Here is a 23,894-nt window from a genome sequence, read left to right as displayed (position 1 = left end):
AACTTTCTTCAAAACACAGAAAAACGATGCTTAGCATAGTAACTAATAGCTAAGTAGTAGAGCATCGTGGTTAAGAGCTCAGACTCTAGATCTAGATAGAATCTCAGCTCTAGTTCTTTCTAGACACTTCTTCGTATAGAAAATAAGCGGGTGAACTAAGGCAGGCCGTCTTCCTCCTCATTCATCCCTGCCGGCCACTTGGGTGTGGGATTCCGTGGAGAGCACAGGCCCGTGAAGGGGCTCTGCAGCACGCCTACCTGACCTACTGCCCTTTTCAAATTGGCTTTAATGAGGTTTTCTCTGTTCCTCATTTCTTGCAGTTGAAGCAATTTCCTTCTGGAATCCTCCCGAAGCTTCTCTTCAACCTGAAAGGATGATGAAACCGAGGGCTTGCTGCTAATGTGATCATCATGCCCTCTGGGGAAACTCTTCTTGGGGGGTGCTAGTGGCAGTGGGGGAGTCCCTGAGGGGTAGGGACAGCTGCAGCCCAGCAGCAGGGGTCACAGGCATGCACAGGTTGGAGGCAAACTCACAGGGAGTTGCCCCCTACGGGAAAGGGATGAGCTCTGCACCCGGGGCTCAACTATGTTCTACCGCACACTCCCATCCCAGCTCGGTCCCTAACAAGCCGTACGAGACTCGGAAAGTTATTTCACTGCTCCGTGACTCAGTGCCCTCATCTGTCAAATGGGGATGATGATACTAGTATCACTGCATAGAGTTATTGTGGGGATTCAATGTTTGGAATAGTGCTTAAGGGCTCTGTGAGTGTGTTAAGTACTGTTGTAACCTATGAAAGGTAGACGGGAATGTCCGCCGTACAGTCTCTTTCTAATAACTCGTGATGGGTACTTGGAAATGTTATGATTGGGTTTATTATCATAACTGTTTGTCATTACCACTTTGAGCACACTCACTGGTGGTAACCTCTATGGAGGCTTGCTAAAGCAATGTCTATTAAGAATTGCAGCCTGCAAACGAAGGCATTTAAAGTGGAGAAGCTTGCCTACTTATCCCCCCTTGCTTGGGTAACAGTCAACGCACGGTAGGCTTGGGAGTGCTCCACGCTACCCTTGGCTGGCCAGTGTAGGCCTCGCAGCTGCTCAATTCTTGGATGCACCTGCTGAGCCCTGGGCCCTGGCACTAACAGGAAATGAGGCAAACTCTCGTAAATAAATGGAAAGTGTTTGTGCTGAAACAAATTCACAGGCTGTTTTTTTAGGGATCTGAAGAGGGGGATCACAGGGATCTAATAAAAGACCCAGAAAAGCCCTTAAGAGATTTCTTCTGAGTAGTGTGGTCCAGTGGAAGAGCCTCTACCCAGCTCCGTTACCTTGGAAAAGTCATCTAAACTCTCTGGGCCTTAGTTTTCTCCCAGGTCTAAACATGCTCTGACTTCTATGTCAGCAGCCTGTTTCATGTGCTGCAAAAGCCAAGTCCAGCCTTGGACTCTGCCCCTGTCTGTGTTCTGCATGAACAGCCCCCGTTCCCAGCCCCAAGCCTCAGAGTCACCTTCAGCGGCCGCCCTGCTCCCTCTCTCACACTCGGTCGTCTCACGCCTGTCCTCCAGTCCCTCTCACATGCAAGCTGGACTGTGACAACTGGCCTCCTTGCCTCAAGTTTAGTTTCTTCCAGTGCAATCTTAACGGTACTGTGAGAGTTACCCAGCTGTAAGGCAGCTCTGTCCAACAGAACTTTCTGCAATGGTACAGGTACTCTGAGCGAGGCTGTGTTGTCTAATACGGCAGCCACCAGCCACATCTGGGGATCAAGCACTCAAAATGGGGCTGGTGTGACGGAGGAACTGAATAAATAATTTTATTTAATTTTCATTAATTTCAGTGTAAACAGTAGCATGTGGCTGTTTGCTACGCCAGGGTAACTGAAGTCAGACGAACCTGCAGTCAGACAAAACCGACTGTGCCATTGGGCTAGTTACTTTACTAGTAACTAGTAGCCTTGACTTTCTCATCTGTAAAATGGAGAGGATGATTTCTAGATCACAGTGCTGTTGTGAAGATGAAGAGATGAAATGTTCAAGGGAACACCTAGTAAGTGAGAAATTGTAACTATCATTGTCACCCTGATTACTGTCCACGAAGGTCATTGCATCAGTCACTTGTTCAGAAGCCATAGTAGCTCCCCACTGCCTGTGTGGTACAGAGCCCAAGCTCCTGAACTAAGGCAAAACACCAAGCCAGGGATTCAAGAAGCAGCTACGAACTCTGAACGAGGTAAATAAAACTGAATCCACACCTAGATAAACCATAATAAAACTGCTGGAAATCAAGGGAAAAGACAATCTTAAAAGCAACCGGAGAAAAAGACAGATTATGCAAAGGTACAACAGTTAGGCTTACAGATGACTTCTAAATAGAAATAATAGGAGCCACAAGACAATAGTGACATATCTAATGTGCTGAAAGAAAAGAATTGCCATTGTAGAATTCAATACGCAGTCAAATGTGTTTTAAGAGTGAAGGTTAAATATACATCTCCAGGCAGACACACAGGCACATGTGAGAATTTGTCATCAGCAGAGCCACAATGAGGGAAAACATTAAAGGGTATTCTTCAGACACAAGAAAAATGAACCCAGGTGGGTGATCAGAGATGCAGAAAAGACAAGCAACAGTAAGGGTAATGTGTGGATATGATACTGACTATAGAAAAACACTAATAATGTCTTGTGGGGTTTTAAGTATGAAGAGGAGTTTAGAAAATGACAGCAATGGCTTATAAATCTGGAGGGGGTAAGTGAAGTTAAGGTGTTTGAAACTCATTGCACTGTCAAGGAGAAGGGCATAATTATCAACTACTATTGCCTCTTGGTAAGTTAAGAATGCAGGGCTTCCCTGGTGGCGCAGTGGTTGAGAGTCCACCTGCCGATGCAGGGGACATGGGTTCGTGTTCCGGTCTGGGAGGATCCCACATTCCGCGGAGCAGCTTGGCCCATGAGCCATGGCCGCTGAGCCTGTGCGTCCGGAGCCTGTGCTCCACAACAGGAAAGGCCACAACAGTGAGAGGCCCGCGTACCGCAAAAAAAAAAAAAAAAAAAAAAAAGAATGCATATTGTAGTCTTCAGGATGACTACAAAGAGAATAGTAGAAGAGTGAAAAACTTAATTAATGTGTGATTTTGGTGAGTCAAGGATGAATGCTATTGTCTTACTATTACTAAAAGAATAGTAAAAAAGTGAAATATTTCCAAGCTAATAGAGGGGGAAAGTGGAATAAGAGAAAACCATCCACTCAGAAGGAGGCAAGAAAGGAGAGAAAGGAACATAACACAGATGGTACAACTGGTATTGAGCAAGAAGGTAGATTTAAACCCCAGTACATGAGTAATTACATAATATAAATGGACTAAAAGTCAAAGATTGTCAAACTGGATTTTGTAAAAATGATACGTTATTTAATGGCATATGTCTAAACCTTAAGACAAAAATTGACAGAGAACATATGAAAAAGATATGGTATGAAAACTCTAACCAACAGAGAGCCAGTGATGAAGCTAAATGACAAAGGAGACGTTAAGGGAGAAACACTACTAGAGATGAAAAGCGACATTTCATGATGATCTAAAGTTTTGCTCTACAGGAAGTATTAGGATTCTAAATTCATATGCACCTAGTAACACAGCCTCAAAATATATAAAGCAAAAATCGTTCATATTAAAAGAAGAAACACACAAATGACAAACATGTTGAGATTTTTAAAAACATTCTCAATGATGCAACAAAAAGACAAAAAAAATCAATATGAGAATTTAAGTTGGAACAACATCATTGGCAAACTTGACTTAACGGATCAATTCTTTCTTAGATAATTTCACAATTAAGATCTGAAGGCAGGCTAGGGTTGTGGTTACACACAGGAGCTTTGGAGTCAGGCAGACCTGGATTCAAGTTCTGCCACAACTACTTTATGCAAGTGAACTTGGATAACTTCCTTCACCTCTGTGAGCCTCAGTTTTCCCGACTGTAAAGTGGGGTGAATACCAGTATAGACCGCATGGGGTCATTGTGAGGATGAACAGAGATGATGCAGGTGGAGTGCTTGTCCCAGAGTGGTTCCCAGGCTGACCTGTCCCTGCCATACCTTGTTCTTTTCCTGCAGCGTCATAGAGATCAGGCTCTGCTCGGTACTGCTCCTTTTCAGCTCCACCCTGAGCTTCCTCATTTCTTTTTCCATGTCATGGATTTGCTGAAAGAGTTCCAACAACAGGGAAGTCAACTTCACAACTCATTTCATCTGGTTCATTAAGGCAGAAACCTAGTCTGGGATTCGCTTCATTCCTTCCCTTGGGGGACAATTCCACATCTTTGAGGCAAAGTAGACTTTCTTTCAACGGATGCAATGAAAGGGCTGGGTGAGGGAAAATTTGAGTTTCTTTTGAAGATCAGCATGGATCCTGGATTAAACAGTATAAGATACCTATCCACTCATTAGAGTCTCTTTCCTTGGGGCACATTTTTGAGTTCAATCTAAATAAGGGCTGTTTGGAAGACACAATGGGCACAGTTTGGAAGAAAAGAACAATGACATTTTTCTTTTATCTCATTTGAGGCAGAGAAGTGTGCTCCTGACAGGGAGAAGAACACATGTCTTCTGCCCCCGTCGCAGGCACCGTCCTTCCCAACGGATGGAAAACGTATGCCTGGTGATGTGCACGAGAGTTCGGGCCAGTACAGGGGGTGAACATTTACATTTAGTGGTCATCTTTTCATTTTATAAATTTTTATGTTCACCTTCCATACAAGGCCAGTGATACATTTGCTTTTTATTTTGTTTTTATGAATTGTTGTAAAATTGAATGTATTTAAGCAAAAATACTTCAAGAAGAGTTGTGTTAATAACAGTGCTCAGGGCTGTGATAAAACTTGTGACAGTGGATCATGAAAGTCTGGGCATCACAAGTCCAGGGGTAGGGACCACGGTGAAATTCTAGCAGCATATGGTGGCCACCTCCCATCCCTGTCCCCAGGGGAAACCTGATGAGGGGCCTTGAGCCAACTGCCCAGAAAATCTGGGGAGAGTGTGTTTTCCATGGTCTTTTCACCCATCTCTTTGAGGCTAGCAAATCAAAGAATTAGGAGACTACATTAACAGACAAACACCCAGAAAGCCCCAGAGCTTGTGCTAGCTAATGGGCCAAGGAACCCCTCCAAAACCCTCAAGGCCACAATCTAGGCTTTCAGTGGACACCTAGGGGTCAGGAGGTTCAACGCACGGTTTTGCAGAGTTTTAACTCTTTCTCTTGGGCTTCCCACTTCTCCTTCTGGGCATCTTCCTTCTGTAACTCTTCTTTCAGCACTGAGCACTGTGGAGAAAAAGGACAAAGCCACGGGGGCTTGGCTGGGGGTCCCAAGTACCTGTGTTCACGCCCAGGTGTGTTTCCTGCTGTATAACCCAATCACACCTCTGAATTCTGAGAGGCGAGACCATTTGTGGGATGGGAGCACGGGATCCTGCAGTCATTCCCAGTTCACCCCTCTCATGAGTTCTGAGGAATAGAGCGTCTAAATTCCTCTTCAAGAGCCAGCAAACTTCACTTCAGGGGAAATCCAGCTTTGTAGAGTCTGGGTACTTAGGGTGCAGGAATTGGGATGTTTTCACGCTGTGACCGGTGAGGGTGCAGGGGGCCGAGCCAGAGAGCTGGGGTCCATCTTAGGGCTTTTGTGCAGGTTGAGTCTCAAAGACACAACTGCCCCGACTGGTGTGGAGGGGTAAACGGAGCTGTCTTGCCCGAGGGTGGCTTGGCAACAGGCATTAAGTGCATAAGGATGGATGTGCCTTCTTCTGACCCAGCAATTCCCACTTTAGGAATGTACCTTAAGGACAATGACTGGAGAAATAAGTAAATCTGTAGTTTCAAGGATGCTCTTCACAGAATTGTCAGTAACCGTGGAATAAAAAAAAAAATGAGGAAACATCCCAAGTGTTGTTTAGAACAGCAGACCACTTTATAACACTGGGTACATCCAGGAGAAAGTATGTAGCATTTAAGACGAATGATAAGAGCGCTGATTTATTAGCACGGGAAAATAGTAAGTATTTAAAAATTTTAAAAAGGTGCATAGAATAAATTCACTATAAAATGATTGATTGATTGATTTCTAGGCAATATATAGAAATAAGACTGGAAGAACATACATGAAAATATTAACACTGATTTCTCAAGGTAGCATTTCCTCTCCTCTCTTTTTATTTTTTCTTCTCAATGTCATCTACATATTTTTCTAAAATTAACACACATGGTGTATGTCATTAAAAAAAAAAGGCATCTCAAATGTTCACAAGAGCAGTACCCTTGGTGGTGACGAGCCCTTGTGCTACTGGCCAGCACAGTCTAGGGGAGAAGGGACCTCATTCCGAGGTCAACAAGGAAGGGGAAACGGGGACATAAATCATCCAAATGCACTTCAGGAGGTAGAAGAGCCAAGCAGGTGCTGTCTTTGCAGATTCCTTCTACTTAGCACCACCTCTGCATCCCCTTCCCGTCCCCAACACACACACACACACACACACACACACACACACACACACCACATTAAACAGCTATAGCACATGCCTGGGAAGACACTCTGCTTGGGAGATACGAATGCAGAGGGCTTGGCCAGGCAGCCGACCCAGGGCAGAGGCAGAAGAGCACAACTAAAACCAGCCTCCCACTTCTCAGAAAACGATTTTGTCATCCCCATTTCACAAATGGGGAAATGGAGGCCAAATAATTTACAATGAAAGAAAGCTCTGGGATTGGACCCTGGTCTGTCTGATCCCAAAGCTTGTGCAGTGCCTTTCACCAGCTCCAAACTGGGTATGGTACTATGTACTAGGTATTACTTATTTTGCCTTTTCCTTGGAACCTCAAGATCTGTTCTCACCCCACCCCCATGCAGACCTAGCTATCAGGTAGCCTCTGGGAATCTCTGAGTTGCCACCTGAGATGAAAGCTTCGAGGTTTTACCTTGACTCACAGAAACAGGCACATCATACAAATACTGAGAAATCTTATCCTATAGAGGCAGGATTCTAAAGTTAGCATTGAAGGCAAGATTTGCAAAGAGTCAGTTACATGGAAAAAGCTCTTTGCTTGCCTACCACGTTCATCTTCCATAGAGACATTCTACACACTAAAGTCTAAGGAAGAAATGAGAGTCTGCGTGTTTGCATCTGGATCTTCAGGTATTCTGCTTTGAAGACAATTATGAGAACCAGTGGTGCTGGGACCATGATGCAGCCGTTTGGTCATCCTTGCTCACAGAGAGATCGTATTCTGTTTAATGTTAAACTTTGTACTGGCAGTATATGCTCATAGGTGGGTTTGTTGCTGGGATTAAACAAACTCATTTATAATAGGGGTTAGAAAATGTTTGCTTGATTTGAAAATCTATTATGCTTATTCTGAGCCACATACATGCTGTCCTTTGAAAGGCTTCAGAGAAGTTGGCCACCTGCCCAGCAGCTACCCTCCCTGTGTCCTTGGGCACTGGCCTCATCTCACCACCGTGTGTCATGTGACTCCACTGTGTCTGCTTTTCGCAGCTACAATTTGCTGATGACCCGACACTCACTCTGGAGCTGAGGGCTTCGAGCTGGTGATCCTTTTCTTTGTTCTCACTTTTCAGTTGATTCACCTCCTGTTGTAGTTGTTGAACTTGACCATCCTTTACTAACACGTCTCTTTGCAAAGATGACACCATCTCTGTAAAAGAACCAAACCAAACCAAAACAAAAGACTCATGGAGGTCAAAGAGGCAGGAATGATTATTGGCAACACCGTGGCTGTCAGCCAATGTTTGGAAAAGACCTTCCAAGTCCTGGCCACCACCACTGCCTGCCTACAATTGGGGAGGCTTTTTCCAAGGGTCCCAGAGAAGGAATGGGAATGAGAGCGAAGTCCACGGAACAGGGTTTGAGGCTTCAGTGAGAATGAGGGGCAGTCAGCACCAGCGAGAGGAGAAACCTGTGGGGGCCCCTTGTGGGCACAGGCCAGGCAAAGCTGGGAGGAGAGGCCACACCATGGGCCTGGGGAACAAAGTCCCAGCACAGGGAAGGTCCAGGAATTCTTCTCCAGAGGCCAGGTGACGGGCGTGTGGCAGAGGGCACTGCTGGACACTATTGATGGGGTGGTTGGTTTCACAGTCCTCTGAGTTTGGACCCCTCTCTACCACTTATTAGCTTGGTGGTCTTGGACAAGTTATTTCACCTCCCACTGTCTGTCCCACACAGAGTTATTGTAAGGGTCAAATGATGCGGTATGTCCCAAGAACAAGAAGTGGCTAAATTATGTTTGTTACAGGGCGCCTATTATTTTTCTCGGCAGCCAGCTTCCAAAATGGCCCCAATGATCCCTACCACCTAGAATTCATGCCCTGTGTAGCCCCTCCCACCCTGAATAGGGATGCCATGGGTAACCAATATGATACTGTGGAAATGACGGACTGTTTCCTCCCAGGCTGTGTCATAAAAGACACTGTGGGCTCCTCTTTGCTCTCTCTCGAATCACTCACTCCAGGGGAATCCAACTGCTGTGTCGTGAGGACACTCAAGCAGCCCTAGAGAGAAGCATGTGGGCTGAGGGACTAAGGCCTCCAGCCAATAGCCACATGAGCAGCCATTCGGAAGGGGGATCCTCTGGCTCCCCCCGAGGCTTTAGATGACATGACTGATGCCCCAGCCGACATCTTGACTGCAACTCGTGAGAACTAAGTCACCCCCCGCTCAAATTCCTGAACTACAGATACTGGGTGAGATAATAAATATTGGTTGGGGTTTTATCCATTACATTTTGGGGTAACTTGTTATGCAGCAATAGATAACTACTCCATTACTGTAGTATTATTTTTTTTAACATCTTTATTGGAGTATAATTGCTTTACAATGGTGTGTTAGTTTCTGCTTTATAACCAAGTGCATCAGTTATGCATATACATATCTCCCCATATCTCTTCCCTCTTGCATTGTAGTATCACTTTGAATAAAAGTGGCAAGAAGGGTGCATAAATGCAGTGGTATTGGGTTATCTCCTACGGTTCTTTTCTTGAAAGAACATCAGGCCCAGTTTTAGTGGTAGGTATCAATCAAGAATATCTATGAAATAAAGCACAAAATGCTCCAGAATTTCAGTTTAAAAATGAGCTTTGCCTCCAGGACACAGTTCAGTTACTTGGAAATCCCTCTGGGGCTTGCCACACTTTGAGTGGGTCCAGCCCATCTCAAGCGTTATTACAACCCAGGTCTGTCCGACTCCGTGATCGGAGAAGGTGGGATCTGAGACAGGCTCGATGCTTGGATGAGGTTTCACTGGCTGACATATGGGAGGAAGGTGAGGACCAGCGAGTTCATCCTTCCATTCCTGGTGCCCAGAACAGCACCTAGCCTGGGGGAGGTGCTCAGAAAATATCTGAGGACATCCCAAGTGAGGGAGGAGCATAAGCAGAGACCTGGGGGCAGCAGGGGGTGGGTGTGGGTGTGATTAAGTTGCAGAGTGAGGCAGAAGAAAAGCACAGATTCATACAGAGATGGGGATTCACGTGCGACTCAATGCTATGCCTGGCTTCTACAGCTGTGGGCATGTTTCCTGTTACGCGCCGGCTGCTTTCAGACTGATGTGCCCCTCCGAGGCTCACTGCCTCCGCCCTGTCACCTGCTTCTCTCCCTCCCCTCGTCTGTGAGCGGTCCCATCCTCTTCAGGTCTCTAGACATGTCAGTTTCTGCTTAAAAAACTCCACTGGATTCCCAACACCCTTGCAATAAAAACCCAGACCCCCCAACCCTGCCCAGCCCCACAATCCCCTGTTCACTCCACGCAGACTCGCTTGCCCTTGGATTGTCCTTGCCCACCTGAAACAGGTCCTCTCTAAAAGAAGGACATAGCCGTGGAGGATACAACATAAACTGGTTAGAATCGGCTAGGTCCAAGGGGGCGTAAGATTCGACTTCCTGGGGAACTGGAGCCTCATTACAGGCTTATTGTAATACATGAGCAAAATGACACACGCACCAGCACCAGGACTGTTCCGAGGCTGACCATAAATGTCAAAAAGTGGGTGGTGGGGCTTCCCTGGTGGCGCGGTGGTTGAGAGTCCGCCTGCCGATGCAGGGGACACGGGTTCGTGCCCCGGTCCAGGAAGATCCCACATGCCACGGAGCAGCTGGGCCCGTGAGCCATGGCCACTGAGCCTGCGCGTCCAGAGCCTGTGCTCCGCAACGGGAGAGGCCACAACAGCGAGAGGCCCGCGTACAGGAAAAAAAAAAAAAAAAAAGTGGGTGTTGGCCCAATTCCTGGAAATCCCTGCCCCTTCCCCAAAATATTAGAGTTGTCCCAATCCTCCCACTCATTAGCCTATAAAATTACCCAGCCCATAAAAACTAACCGCCCCATATTTGGGGGTCTCTAGCCTTCTGAGATGGCCCACACTCTGTCTGTGGAGTGTGTTTCTCTCTAAAGAAATCCACTTCTTACTTTGTCTCTCACTGGATTCTTTCTGCGATGAGACATAAAGAACCTGAGCTTTATTAAGTCCCGAGGCCAGATGAGTGATCTCGATTAAAAGATAGTGGGTTCTGACTGGGTTTGAGTCCCGGCCCACGGGTTCAAGTCCCACCTGAGTTCCATGGTTGCACACCCACTAAGCTGGTCCCCCTTGGTCTCCTCCCTTGAAGCGCTGGCCACCACGACACACAGTTTATTTTCTCCACAGCACCACTGCTCTCTGAAGTGGGCTTGTTTATTCATCCGTTTACTTTTATTGTCTGTCACCCCCTCCCAAATCTGTGAGTACAGGAATCTGACTGTCTTGCTTGGCTCTCCCTCCCCAGAGCCTGGAACGGGGCCTGACACCTAGTAGGAGCTCAAGAAACATGTGGAGCAATGAAGGAATCCAGGGAATCAAAGCTCAGCCACAGCTGTGCGTTGGCTGCCCCTCTCCCAACCCAAGCCCTTTATCAGGGAACCACCTCTGATCAAATTAGAAAATGGTTTCCCTTGGGCCCAAGTGCACTCGGCTGAAATGGGTGAGACCATGGGTGCCTTAAAGGAGTGACCCCATTTTGTCCACGCTCTAGTTTGCACTCAGGCTGCTTTGTGGAACCACCCAAGCCACAAGGCGACCTGTGTTCTCCCTGGTGGGGCCAGTGCTCAGGAGACCTTGTAGCCAAGAGATACCATTCTCTCAAATATTTACCAGGCCCTGCCCTCGGAACTGGGTGGCAAGAAACCTCCACTGAGGGAGAACTCTAATGCACCGACACGGGTGATCCCTGAGGCTGCACCCAGGTCACGGGCACAGGTGTGCTGGTTGACTGGTGATGTCTGCAGGGGGAGGGCAGAAGCTCTGGGGCCTGAATGCAGAAGGGCCTCACCTGACGTGATGGCGGCCTCCCTCCTTAAGTTCTCGGCCTCGTGCTTCAGGGAGGTGATTTCCAGGGTCTGGCTCAGCACCTGGTTGTAGCCTTGCTGTAGGGCACTGATCTGTGGAAGGAGGCAACACACAGTCAGAGGGGGCCAGCCAGGCCTGCAGGACACGCCGGTACTTCTCCAACGTTGGGCAAAGAGTCGGGTTGATCTTGGATCGGGGTGTTGGGGAAACCAAGGTTTTCAGTTGTCACTAGTGGAAGGGGCAGGAGGGGCCTGTTCCTTCAGTGACCACCATGTCATCAGTCCTCAAGACACGAACCTTATCTTTGTGGCCACCCAGGGGCTCCGGTGCTGCTGTCTTCCTATGACCTGTGGGTTTTCAGCCATAAATAGACCAGCTGTTGGTTCCAGATCATCCAGCACTGACTGGATGCACAGCAAAGTTCAAGAGCCGGGAGCAGGTTATGAAATGAATTCCCTCTAATGAGAATAGAGGGTAGTTTATACCTCACAGAACACTCCAGAGTTTACAGAGCCCGTTCACACATGCTACACTGATACTCGTCACAGCGTTGCTGAAGGCTGACGTTCCCATTAATGTGCCCATTTTGCAAGGGAGCCAGGTTGAGACTCAGAGAGGCGAGGCCCCCTGCTCGGGATCACGCGGCTGGTCAGACGTGGAGTCTGATTCAAACCCAGTCTTTAGTTGCCTGGTTCCTCCTTCCCAGGTGGCTCTAGGATTGAGCGTGAGAAGTTGGAGGCTGTAAAGCATGGCATGGACTCGGGAGCCGGACTGTGGCCTTCAAGTCCTGTCTCTGCCAGTTAACGGGCTTTGTGAACACAAGGAGGACACCATATTCTGTTTCCTTTTGTTCAGTCTGCACGCGGGGTGATGGTAGTCCCAACCTGATAGGATTGTTAGAAGTATTTTAATAAGTTAACATGTGTACAAGTGCTCAGATCATGCCTGGCACACGGCACAGGGGGATGAGCTATGACGGTCCTCTCCTCTGACTACCCACGGGGTGTTTTTTTTCTTTTCTTTTGGGTTTATTTTGGGGTTTTTTTGCGGTACGCGGGCCTCTCACTGTTGTGGCCTCTCCCATTGCGGAGCACTGGCTCCAGTCACGCAGGCTTAGCGACCATGGCTCAGGGGCCCAGCCACTCCGCAGCATGTGGTATCTTTCCGGACCGGGGCACGAACCCGTGTCCCCTGCATCGGCAGGTGGACTCTCAACCACTGCGCCACCAGGGAAGCCCTCACGGTGTGTTTTAGCTTCAACTTCCCTCGTCCGTCTCTGGAGAATGTAGTTGGTAATCTTTATGTGTGCATTTGTAAGCCTTGCCAGGCTCACTTAAACGCCAGTGTGGTTGTTATTAAGAGGAAATACAGGGGCTTCCCTGGTGACGAGGTGGGTGACAGTCCGCCTGCCGATGCAGGTGACGCGGGTTCGTGACCCAGTCCGGGAAGATCCCACATGCCGCGGTGCGGCTGGGTCTGTGGGCCATGGCCGCCGAGCCTGCGCATCCGGAGCCTGTGCTCCGCAATGGGAGGGGCCACAACAGTGAGAGGCATGTGTACCACAAAAAAAAATAATAAAAAAAAATAAAGGAAATACAGGAATCGTGGGTGGGAGCACCACAGGCCGGCTCTATCTATGGCTGCTGTGAGCACCCTCTAAGTCCATGGCTCAGAGCCCCCTCAAGGGCGGGCCCCCCTCTAGGGGTCTAGGTCTACACGTGGGGTGTGGAAGGCTCTCCATCAAATGCAACGTTGGTAAGGGCCCGAAAGTAGCTGCCAGGCCTCGGCCTCCACAGAGCAGGTACCCGAGAGGCCGGGAAAGAGAGCTGGGCCCAGAACCCCCTCCCTCTCCGTTTGATGTGGCCAGACTGCTTGTTCTGAGTGGCCCGGACATTCCCACCTCAAGGTGCACTGTGGGCCTTTGCCCTGTGATTTTTCAGATGTCAGGCCTCAGTACTCCCACAGGGACACGTTTATTGGGGCATACATGTCAAGCAATCCATAGACAGGACAAGAGCTAGCTTGTTTTTTTTTTTTTTTTTTTTTCGCTGTACGCGGGCTTCTCACTGTTGTGGCCTCTTCCGTTGTGGAGCACACGCTCCGGAAGTGCAGGCTCAGTGGCCATGGCCCACGGGCCCAGCCGCTCCGCAGCATGTGGGATCTTCCCAGACCGGGGCACGAACCTGCGTCCCCTGCATCGGCAGGCGGACTGTCAACCACTGCACCACCAGGGAAGCCCCACTAGCTTGTTTTGATAGATCAAAATGGAAGTGACAAGGAGAAGGATGCAATTTCTTTTCTTTTTTTAAAAATAAATTTTATTTATTTATTTATTTTTGGTGTGTTAGGTCTTTGTTGCGGTGCATAGGCTTATTGTGGCGCCTTCTCTTGTTGCAGAGCCTGGGCTCTAAGCACACGGGCTTCAGTAGTTGTGGCAAGAGCGCTCAGTAGTTGTGGCGCACAGGCTTACATGCTCCACGGTATGTGGGATCTTCCCGGACCAGGGCTCGATCCCGTGTCCCCTGCACTGGCAGGCGGATCCCTAACCACTGTGCCACCAGCCAAGTCCTGGGTGCAATTTCTTTGTTCTCCTAAGGTAAGGTTGCCAGATTTAGGGGAGGAAAAAAGGATGTTCACTTAAAATAGGATTTCAGATAATGAATAATATTTTAGTGCAAGTGTGTCCCATGCAATATTTGGGACACACACTAAAACGAAATTCTAAAATTCAAATTTAACTGGGTGTCCTTACTTTATCTGGCAACCCCACCCGAAGAGAGTTCCTAAACTTCAGTTATTCATATACCACTTTCACCATTTTTCCCATGTCTCTTGGCTAGCCCCACTATAATTTCTTAGCATTTTTCGTAGAAGCAGCTCCCTTTTTAAACTTAAAAACGTGCATTAAATTAAAAATAACTGTTATAAGAATAAATAGAGACTCAGTGTCTTAAATAAAAATAATCCCTCCAAAAGAAGAAATACAGGAATTTCCCTGTTTATCATCAGACCAGGTTGCGGGCATCACTCTAAAAAAAAAAAAAAAAAAAAGATTGGGGGGAGGTGGTGGGCATGCCCAGGTAATGGAGTTCGGGCGTGCTGATATGGCCACCAGATGGCGCGCACAGCCTTTGGTCTTGGTTTGTGTCCTTGGAAATCTTGTCATTATTACTCTGGTAGAGTTAACAGATACGTCAAGGTCTCACAAGTTTTCTGACTCGTTTCATACACCATCATGGTTCAGAGTCTAGGACATTTGGGGCAGTTACACTTACTTTTTCCCTGGGGCACATGAGACATTATTGGGGGGAGCTCTATGCTGGAAGTTGCGGGGACACAGGCCACTCTGACCCCCACTCTCCCCAAGGCTATACTTTTGCATGTTTGTGCTTTGGAAACTTTGAGTAAAAAAATTCTTTCACATCTTACTTTTCTCTGTTGGGGGGAACTACAACTTTTCCATAAAAGGTCCTTGGAACACTGAAAGTGTTTGTAAGCTCTTCTCAGCTTAATGCTTTTATTTGCATGATACCAGAGATAGAACACACAGAGACAAACTTCCAGAAGGGAAAACGTATGTTCCCCTCTAAGACTCCAGTGGTTTTGACAGATTGAAAATATTTCAATCTGAGTGTCAGAGTTTTAGGATTTTGGATTGCTGGAAAACTCCAAAGACTCTTCAAACCTCTTTGATACTTTTACTATCAAAGTAAATATCCATATTGTTTGTAATGGCATAAATTCCAAGATGTTTAATGTCTGTTAAGCTGTGTAATAAAATGGGCACTGAATCATAAGAAAGTTAAGAGTGCTAGGAGGAGTGATTGTTTCAGGATGATAATTTGGCTTCTAATTACCACAGGCGTATAAGAGCACATGGAGGTAAGAATTTTCTAGTGATACTGTAGCAGATCGAAGATCTCTGAGAGCAAATCATTATGCACACACCTTCGGGGACCAGGGAAAACACATAAAGTAATCAGAACCATAAATCAACCTGCCATGTGGCTTACACTTCTGGTGGAATGCTCTGCAGGCAGTAGAATAGTTAAGAAACTAAAATGTCAGTGGATGAAACTCGATTTGAGTTCAAACCGATGGAGCCTCTGGTTCATATATGCCTTGCTATAAAATATTCTTCTTCAGTTATAAGTGAAGCTCCAGGGGTAGGGGAGGCAACAGCACGATGCATCAGTGTAATTATTTCTAGATAATTTCTTTGTAAAAAAACATTTTTCCCCCAGATATCGGCAGCCACTTTAAATAATACTCAAATTGGGACCGGCTGATATTCAAAGATATGTGGAAATTATATAATATTCTATGTCAAATATATTTCAATTATTTAAAAAAAGGTATGTGGGGAATTGCCTGGCAGTCCAGTGGTTAGGACTCTGTGCTTCCACTGCTGGAGGCCTGGGTTTGATCTCTGGTCAGGGAACTAAGATCCTGCAAGCCGCGTGGTACGGCCAAAAAAAAAAAAAGGTATGTGGGAATAATTCAGCCTCATCCATGTACCTGAAAAAGACATGTCACTTTCTCAGGAAAGCTCTGAAATGGGAGAATAACTGAAAGGAATATTTCAGCAAAATTGGGTTCAGTTCAAGAAAAAGGTGCTCATTAATGTGTCAGCTACATGTCAAGGTAGCTGTTTGCACTAATAATCCCTACAGGACCTGTTACTTTCATTGTTTTTTCAAAACCAGGTTTGAAGGAGAGTCATTAGTTCCTTTAAATATTAGAGCATGTATTTGTTGACTTGTTTATTCTGTCTCCCTCACTAGAGCATAACAGGGGGAAGGATCATGTCTGTCTTGTTCTCTGCTGAATTCTCAGAGCCTGGAAGAGGGCATGGCACGGGATAGGCCCCCCAAAATATTTCTTTGGATTAATGGACGGATGGATGGATGGATGAATAAAGAACAAACAAACAGACACGGTCCTAACAGAGTTCTAGAAGGTTACTGGGCCCAACCTTTGCCTTCATGGAGCTTACAGTTTCCTGCTAGAATCTCCTAGGTTCACCATACACAATCTGTGTCCTTTCTAGAGCACCATTTCTAGGATTGAAACTGTGTACCTAGAATCGGTTACAGAGGGAAAGACAGTAAACAGAGAACAAGAGAACAAAGGCCCCCAAGCATTGACTATGGTTTTTTTTTCCTCTCTCCTTTTTTAAAATGTTTATTTATTTATTTATATTTTTCTTATTAGTCACCCATTTTATACACATCAGTGTATACATGTAAATCCCAATCTCTCAATTCATCATACCACCACCCCCACCCCCTGCCGCTTTCCCCCCTTGGTGTCCATACGTTTGTTCTCTACATGTGTGTCTCAATTTCTGCTCTGCAAACTGGTTCATCTTTACCATTTTTCTAGGTTCCACATATATGCGTTAATATATGATATTTGTTCTTCTCTTTCTGACTTACTTCACTCTGTATGGCAGTCTCTAGATGCATCCATGTCTCTACAAATGACCCAATTTTGTTCCTTTTTATGGCTGAGTAATATTCCATTGTATATATGTACCACTTCCTCTTTAACCATTCGTCCGTCAATGGGCATTTAGGTTGCTTCCATGATCTGGCTATTGTAAATAGTACTGCAATGAACATTGGGGTACATGTGGCTTTTTGAATTATGGTTTTCTCTGGGTATATGCCCAGTTGTGGGATTGCTGGGTCCTATGGTAATTCTATTTTTAGTTTTTTAAGGAACCTCCATACTGTTCTCCATAGTGGCTGTATCAATTTACATTCCCACCAACAGTGCAAGAGGGTCCCCTTTTCTCCACACCTTCTCCAGCATTTGTTGTTTGTAGATTTTCTGATGATGCCCATTCTAACTGGTGTGAGGTGATACCTCATTGCAGTTTTGATTTGCATTTCTCTAATAATTAATGATGTTGAGCAGCTTTTCATGTGCTTCTTGGCCAGCGGTATATCTTCTTTGGAGAAACGTCTATTTTGGTATTCTGCACATTTTTGGATTGGGTTGTTTGTTTTTTTAATATTGAGCTGCATGAGCTCTTTATATATTTTGGATATTAATCATTTGTCAGTTGCTTCCTTTGCAAATATTTTCCCCCAGTCTGAGGGTTGTCTTTTCATCCTGTTTATGGTTTCCTTTGCTGTGCAAAAGCTTTGAAGTTTCATTAAGTCCCATTTGTTTATTTTTGTATTTATTTCCATTACTCTAGGAAGTGGATCAAAAAATACCTTGCTGTGATTTATGTCAAAGAGTGTTCTTCCTATGTTTTCCTCTAAGAATTTTAGAGTGTCTGGTCTTACATTTAGGTCCCTAATCCATTTTGAGTTTATTTTTGTGTATGGCATTAGGGAGTGTTCTAATTTCATTCTTTTACATGTAGCTGTCCAGTTTTCCCATCACCACTTATTGAAGAGACTCTCTTTTCTCCACGGTATATCCTTGCCTCCTTTGTCATAGATTAGTTGACCATAGGTGTGTGGGTTTATCTCTGGGCTTTCTATTCTGTTCCATTGACCTATATTTCTGTTTTTGTGCCAGTACCATATTGTCTTGATTACTGTGGCTTTGTAGTATAGGCTGAAGTTAGGGAGTCTGATTCCTCCAGCTCCGTTTTTTTCCCTCAAGACTGCTTTGGCTATTCGGGGTCTTTTGTGTCTCCACACAAATTTTAAGCATTTTTGTTCTAGTTCTCTAAAAAATGCCATTGGTAATTTGATAGGGATTGCATTGAATCTGTAGATTGCTTTGGGTAGTAGAGTCATTTTCACAGTATTGATGCTTGCAATCCAAGAACATGGTATATCTCTCCATCTGTTGCTATCATCTTTAATTGCTTTCATCAGTGTCTTACAGTTTTCTGCATACAGGTCTTTGTCTCCCTAGGTAGGTTTATTCCTAGGTATTGTATTTTTTGGTTGCAGTGGTACATGAGAGTGTTTCCTTAATTTCTCTTTCAGATTTTTCATCATTAGTGTATAGGAATGCAAGAGATTTCTGTGCATTCATTTTGTGTCCTGCAACTTTACCAAGTTCATTGATTAGCTCTAGTAGATTTCTGGTGGCATCTTTAGGATTCTCTCTGTAGAGTATCCTGTCATCTGCAAACAGTGACAGTTTTACTTCTTCTTTTTCAATTTGGATTCCTTTTATTGCTTTTTCTTCACTGATTGCTGTGGCTAGGACTTCCAAAACTATGTTGAAGAATAGTAGTGAGAGTGGACATCCTTGTCTTGTTCCTGATCTTAGAGGAAATGTTTTCAGTTTTTCACCATTGAGAATGATGTTTGCTGTGGCTTTGTCATATATGGCCTTTACTATGGTGAAGTAGGTTCCCTCTATGCCCACTTTCTGGAGAGTTTTTATCATAAATCAGAGTTGAATTTTGTCAAAAGCTTTTTCTGCATCCATTGAGATGATCATATGGTTTTTCTTTTTCAATTTGTTAATATGATGTATCACATTGATTGATTTGCATACATTGAAGAATCCTTGCCTCTTTGGGATAAATCCCACTTGATCATGGTGTATGATCCTTTTAATGTGTTGTTGGATTCTGTTTGCTAGTATTTTGTTGAGGATTTTTGCATCTATATTCATCAGTGATATTGGTCTGTAATTTTCTGTTTTTGTAGTATCTTTGTCTGGTTTTGGTATCAGGGTGATGGTGGCCTCAGAGAATGAGTTTGGGAGTGTTCCTTCCTCTGCAATTTTTTGGAAGAGTTTGAGAAAGATGGGTGTTAGCTCGTCTCTAAATGTTTGATAGCATTCACCTGTGAAGCCTTCTGGTCCTGGACTTCTGTTTGTTGGAAGATTTTTAATCACAGTTTCAATTTCATTACTTGTGATTGGTCTGTTCATATTTTCTATTTCTTCCTGGTTCAGACTTGAAAGGTTATAACTTTCTAAGAATTTGTTCATGTCTTCCAGGTTGTCCATTTTATTGGCATAGAGTTGCTTGTAGTTGTCTCTTAGGATGCTTTGTATTTCTGCGGTGTCTGTTGTAACTTCTTTTTCCTTTCTAATTTTATCGATTTGAGTCCTCTCCCTCGTTTTCTTGATGAGTCTGGATAATGGTTTATCAATTTTGTTTAACTTCTCAAAGAACCAGCTTTTAGTTTTATTGATCTTTGCTATTGTTTTCTTTGTTTCTATTTCATTTATTTCTGCTCTGATCTTTATGATTTCTTTCCTTCTGCTCACTTTGGGTTTTGTTTGTTCTTCTTTCTCTAGTTCCTTTAGGTGTAACGTTAGATTGTTTATTTGAGATTTTTCTTGTTTCTTGAGGTAGGCTTGTATAGCTATGAACTTCCCTCTTAGAACTATGGGATGCTTTTGCTGCATCCCATAGGTTTTGGATCGTCGTGTTTTCATTGTCATTTGTCTCAAGGTATTTTTTGATTTCCTCTTTGATTTCTTCAGTGATCTCTTGGTTATTTAGTAACGTACTGTTTAGCCTCTATGTGTTTGTGTTTTTTACAGGTTTTTCCCTGTAATTCATTTCTAATCTCATAGCGTTGTGGTCAGAAAAGATGCTTGATATGATTTTAATTTTCTTAAATTTCCTGAGGCTTGATTTGTGACCCAAAACGTGATCTATCCTGGAAAATGTTCCGTGCGCACTTGAGAAGAAAGTGTAATCTGCTGTTTTAGGATGGAATGTCCTACAAATATCAAGTAAATCTATCTGGTCTATTGTGTCATTTAAAGCTTGTGTTTCCTTATTAATTTTCTCTTTGGATGATCTGTCCATTGGTGTAAGTGAGGTGTTCAAGTCCCCCACTATTATTGTGTTACTGTTGATTTCCTCTTTTAGAGCTGTTAGCGATTGCCTTTTGTATTGAGGTGTTCCTATGTTGGGTGCATATATATTTATAATTGTTATATCTTCCTCTTGGATTGATCCCTTGATCATTACGTAGTGTCCTTCCTTGTCTCTTGTAACATTCTTTATTTTAAAGTGTATTTTACCTGATATGAGTATTGCTACTCCAGCTTTCCTTTGATTTCCATTTGCATGGAATATCTTTTTCCATCCCCTCACTTTCAGTCTGTATGTGTCCCTAGGTCTGAAGTGGGTCGCCTGGAGACAGCATATAGATAGGTCTTGTTTTTGTATCCTTTCAGCAACCCTGTGTCTTTTGGTTGGAGCATTTGATCCATCCACGTTTAAGGTAATTATCGATATGTATGTTTCTATGACCATTTTCTTAATTGTTTTGGGTTTGTTTTTGTAGGTCCTTTTCTTCTCTTGTGTTTCCCACTTAGAGAAGTTCCTTTAACATTTGTTGTAGAGCTGGTTTGGTGGTGCTGAATTCTCTTAGCTTTTGCTTGTCTGTCAAGCTTTTGATTTCTCCATCGAATCTCAATGAGATCCTTGCTGGGTAGAGTAATCTGGGTTGTAGGTTCTTCCCTTTCATCACTTTAAGTATATCATGCCACTCCCTTCTGGTTGGTAGAGTTTCTGCTGAGAAATCAGCTGTTAACCTTCTGGGAGTTCCCTTGTATGTTATTTGTCATTTTTCCCTTGCTGCTGTCAATAATTTTTCTTTAATTTTTGCCAAGTTGATTACTATGTGTCTCGGTGTGTTTCTCCTTGGGTTTCTCCTGTATGGGACTCTCTGTGCTTCCTGGACTTGGGTGGCTATTTCCCTTCCGATGTTAGGGAAGTTTTTGACTATAATCTCTTCAATATCTTCTCGGGTCCTTTCTCTCTCTGTTCTCCTTCTGGGACCCGTATAATGTGAACGTTGTTGTGTTTAATGTTGTCCCAGAGGTCTCTTAAGCTGTCTTCATTTCTTTTCATTCTTTTATCTTTATTCTGTTCTGCAGCAGTGAATTCCACCATTCTGTATTCCAGGTCACTTATCCGTTTCTTTTGCCTCAGTTATTCTATTGATTCCTTCTAGTGTGTTTTTTTTTCAGTTATTGTATTGTTCATCTCTGTTTGTTTGTTCTTGAATTCTTCTAGATCTTTGTTAAACATTTCTTGCATCTTCTCGATCTTTGCCTCCATTCTTTTTCTGAGGTCCAGGATCATCTTCACTATCATCATTCTGAATTCTTTTTCTGGAAGGTTGCCTATCTCCATTTCATTTAGTTGTTTTCTGGGGTTTTACCTTGTTCCTTCATCTGTTACATAGCCCTCTGCCTTTTCATCTTTTCTGTCTTTCTGTGAATATTGTTTTTGTTCCACAAGCTGCAGGATTGTAGTTCTTCTTGTTGCTGCTGTCTGCCCTCTGGTGGATGAGGCTATCTAAGAGGCTTGTGGAAGTTTCCTGATAGGAGGGACTGGTGGTGGGTAGAGCTGGCTGTGGCATTGGTAGGCAGAGCTCAGTAAAACTTTAATCTGCTTGTCTGCTGATGGGTGGGTCTGGTTTCCCTCCCTGTTAGTTGTTTGGCCTGAAGCGACCCAACACTGGAGCCTACCCAGGCTCTTTGGTGGAGCTAATGGCAGACTCTGGGAGGGCTCATGCCAAGGAATACTTCCCAGAACTTCTGCTGCCAGTGCCCTTGTCCCTTGGTGAGCCACAGCTGTCCCCTGCCTCTGCAGGACACCCACCAACACTAGCAGGTAGATCTGGTTCAGTCTCCTAGGGGGGTCACTGCTCCTTCCCCTGGGTCCCAATGCACACACTACTTTGTGTGTGCCCTCCAAGAGTGGAATCGCTCTTTCCCCCAGTCCTGCCAAAGTCCTGCAATCAAATCCCACTAGCCTTCAAAGTCTGAGTCTCTAGGAATTCCTCCTCCCATTGCTAGACCCCCAGGTTGGGAAGCCCGACGTGGGGCTCAGAACCTTCACTCCAGTGGGTGGACTTCTGCGGTATAAGTGTTCTCCAGTTTGTGAGTCACCCACCCAGCAGTGATGAGATTTGATTTCATTGGGATTGCGCCCCTCCTACTGTCTCAGTGCGCCTTCTCCTTTGTCTTTGCATGTGGGGTATCTTTTTTGGTGAGTTCCAGTGTCTTCATGTCGCTGATTGTTCAGCAGTTAGTTGTGATTCCAGTGTTCTCGAAAGAGGGAGTGAGAGCATGTCCTTCTACTCCGCCATGTTGAACCAAATCTGACTATGGTTTTAAGCAGAATTATGCACTGAGGCCAAAATTCATCAATGACCAATTGCTTTTTTATCAACTTTGTTGCAATATAATTTATGTACAAGATCAGTGGCCAATTTTAAAGTAGTTCTTTAAAACTTAAAAAAAATTTTTTTTTCTTTTGGATTTAGTTTCAGGAGGAAGGAAGTTGACTGGTAAATCCAGACATTCTGGGTGGAGATTTTTTGGTGAAATTCCCTATAAATGAACCAGCAGCTGCCTTCAGAGTTTGATAAAGGCCTCAGTGTTTGGAACACTGTGGGGTTCCTTCTCCCCACCTCCAGCTCTTTCTGGCTGGGTCCGGGTGGGTGTGAGAAGTGGTCACTGAAGCGACAGGAGTTGGGTGGAAATGCAAAGCGGGTGTGAAAGCATGAGGTGTACAAGGTGGCAGAGCTGAGCCCAAGTCACATCACTGCCTCTCACTTGCTGTGCAAGCTGTAACAAGCTCCTGGGCATCTCTGAGCGTGCCTCAGTCTCCTCATCTGTAGAATGGCATGTGTCAGAAGACTGAGGTTTAACTAGCTAATGAGGGGACTTCCCTCATGGTGCAGTGGTTAAGAATCTGCCTGCCAATACAGGGGACATGAGTTCAAGCCCTGGTCCAGGAAGATCCCACATGCCGTGGAGAAACTATGCCCGTGGGCCACAACTACTGAGCCTGCACTCTAGAGTCCGCGAGCCACAGCTACTGAAGCCCTCATGCTGCAACTACTGAAGCCCATGCTCTGCAGCAAGAGAAGCCACTGCAATGAGAAGCCCACGCACTGCAGTGAAGAGTAGCCCCTGCTCACTGCAACTAGAGAAAGCCCGTGCACAGCAACGAAGACCCAATGCAGCCAATAAATAAATAAATAAATAAAATAAAATAAATAAATAAATAAATAAGCTAATGCACCCAAAGCACCTGCACCGGGGCCTGAACATGGTAGGCACTTAATGAAATCTAATATTGTTCTTACAAGGCTAGAAATTTGCCAACCCTCCACTCCCTGGATCTGCACTCTTCTCCATGCTGTGCTGACTGCCCATTTCTAACTACCCGGGTGGCTCCGCCAAGGCTCTACCTGAGAGCTGTCACCCTGTGTTGTGACCGCAAGACCCCGACCCACTTGTCTCTGAGCCCTACCTGCTTTTTCAAGCTCTGGATCTCTCTCTGTTGGGCATCGTCCTCTTCATGCAGAACCTGAAACTTGGGCGGGATCACCCTCTGCTTCTGCCTGGAGGCAGCTGTTTCCAACAGCTTCTGCCTCAGGTTGGCCACTTGGTTCTGCAGGCTTGCTATCACCGTGTCTTTGTATTTAGATTCAAGTTCAAAATCGGAGAGACGGCTGACTTCTTTTCCCAGCAGCAGAATTATTTCATCCTGGGTGGAGGCCAGATGGGAAATTTACTAGGTGTGGGTCTGGGTGTAAGG

General features: G+C 45.1%; 1 protein-coding gene across 1 annotated transcript in view; it reads right to left on the bottom strand.

Annotated features, from left to right (window-relative positions):
• LOC308611655 (forkhead-associated domain-containing protein 1-like) overlaps window positions 1-23,894 on the bottom strand; it is a gene marked incomplete at its 3' end in the record, with an annotated part of 87,421 nt that overhangs the window by 15,119 nt on the left and 48,408 nt on the right. The window contains exons 5-10 of the mRNA XM_081260358.1: window positions 23,607-23,843; window positions 11,370-11,478; window positions 7,577-7,707; window positions 5,233-5,322; window positions 4,101-4,205; window positions 264-365 (exon numbers count right to left, since the gene is read on the bottom strand). Coding sequence (XP_081116484.1) covers window positions 264-365; window positions 4,101-4,205; window positions 5,233-5,322; window positions 7,577-7,707; window positions 11,370-11,478; window positions 23,607-23,843 — 774 coding nt within the window. The remainder of the gene's footprint in view (window positions 1-263; window positions 366-4,100; window positions 4,206-5,232; window positions 5,323-7,576; window positions 7,708-11,369; window positions 11,479-23,606; window positions 23,844-23,894) is intronic.

Source organism: Mesoplodon bidens (assembly GCF_964165515.1).
Source record: "Mesoplodon bidens genome assembly, contig: HAP1_SCAFFOLD_118, whole genome shotgun sequence".
Lineage (NCBI taxonomy): Eukaryota > Metazoa > Chordata > Mammalia > Artiodactyla > Ziphiidae > Mesoplodon > Mesoplodon bidens.
This window is presented reverse-complemented; position numbering and strand designations above follow the sequence as displayed.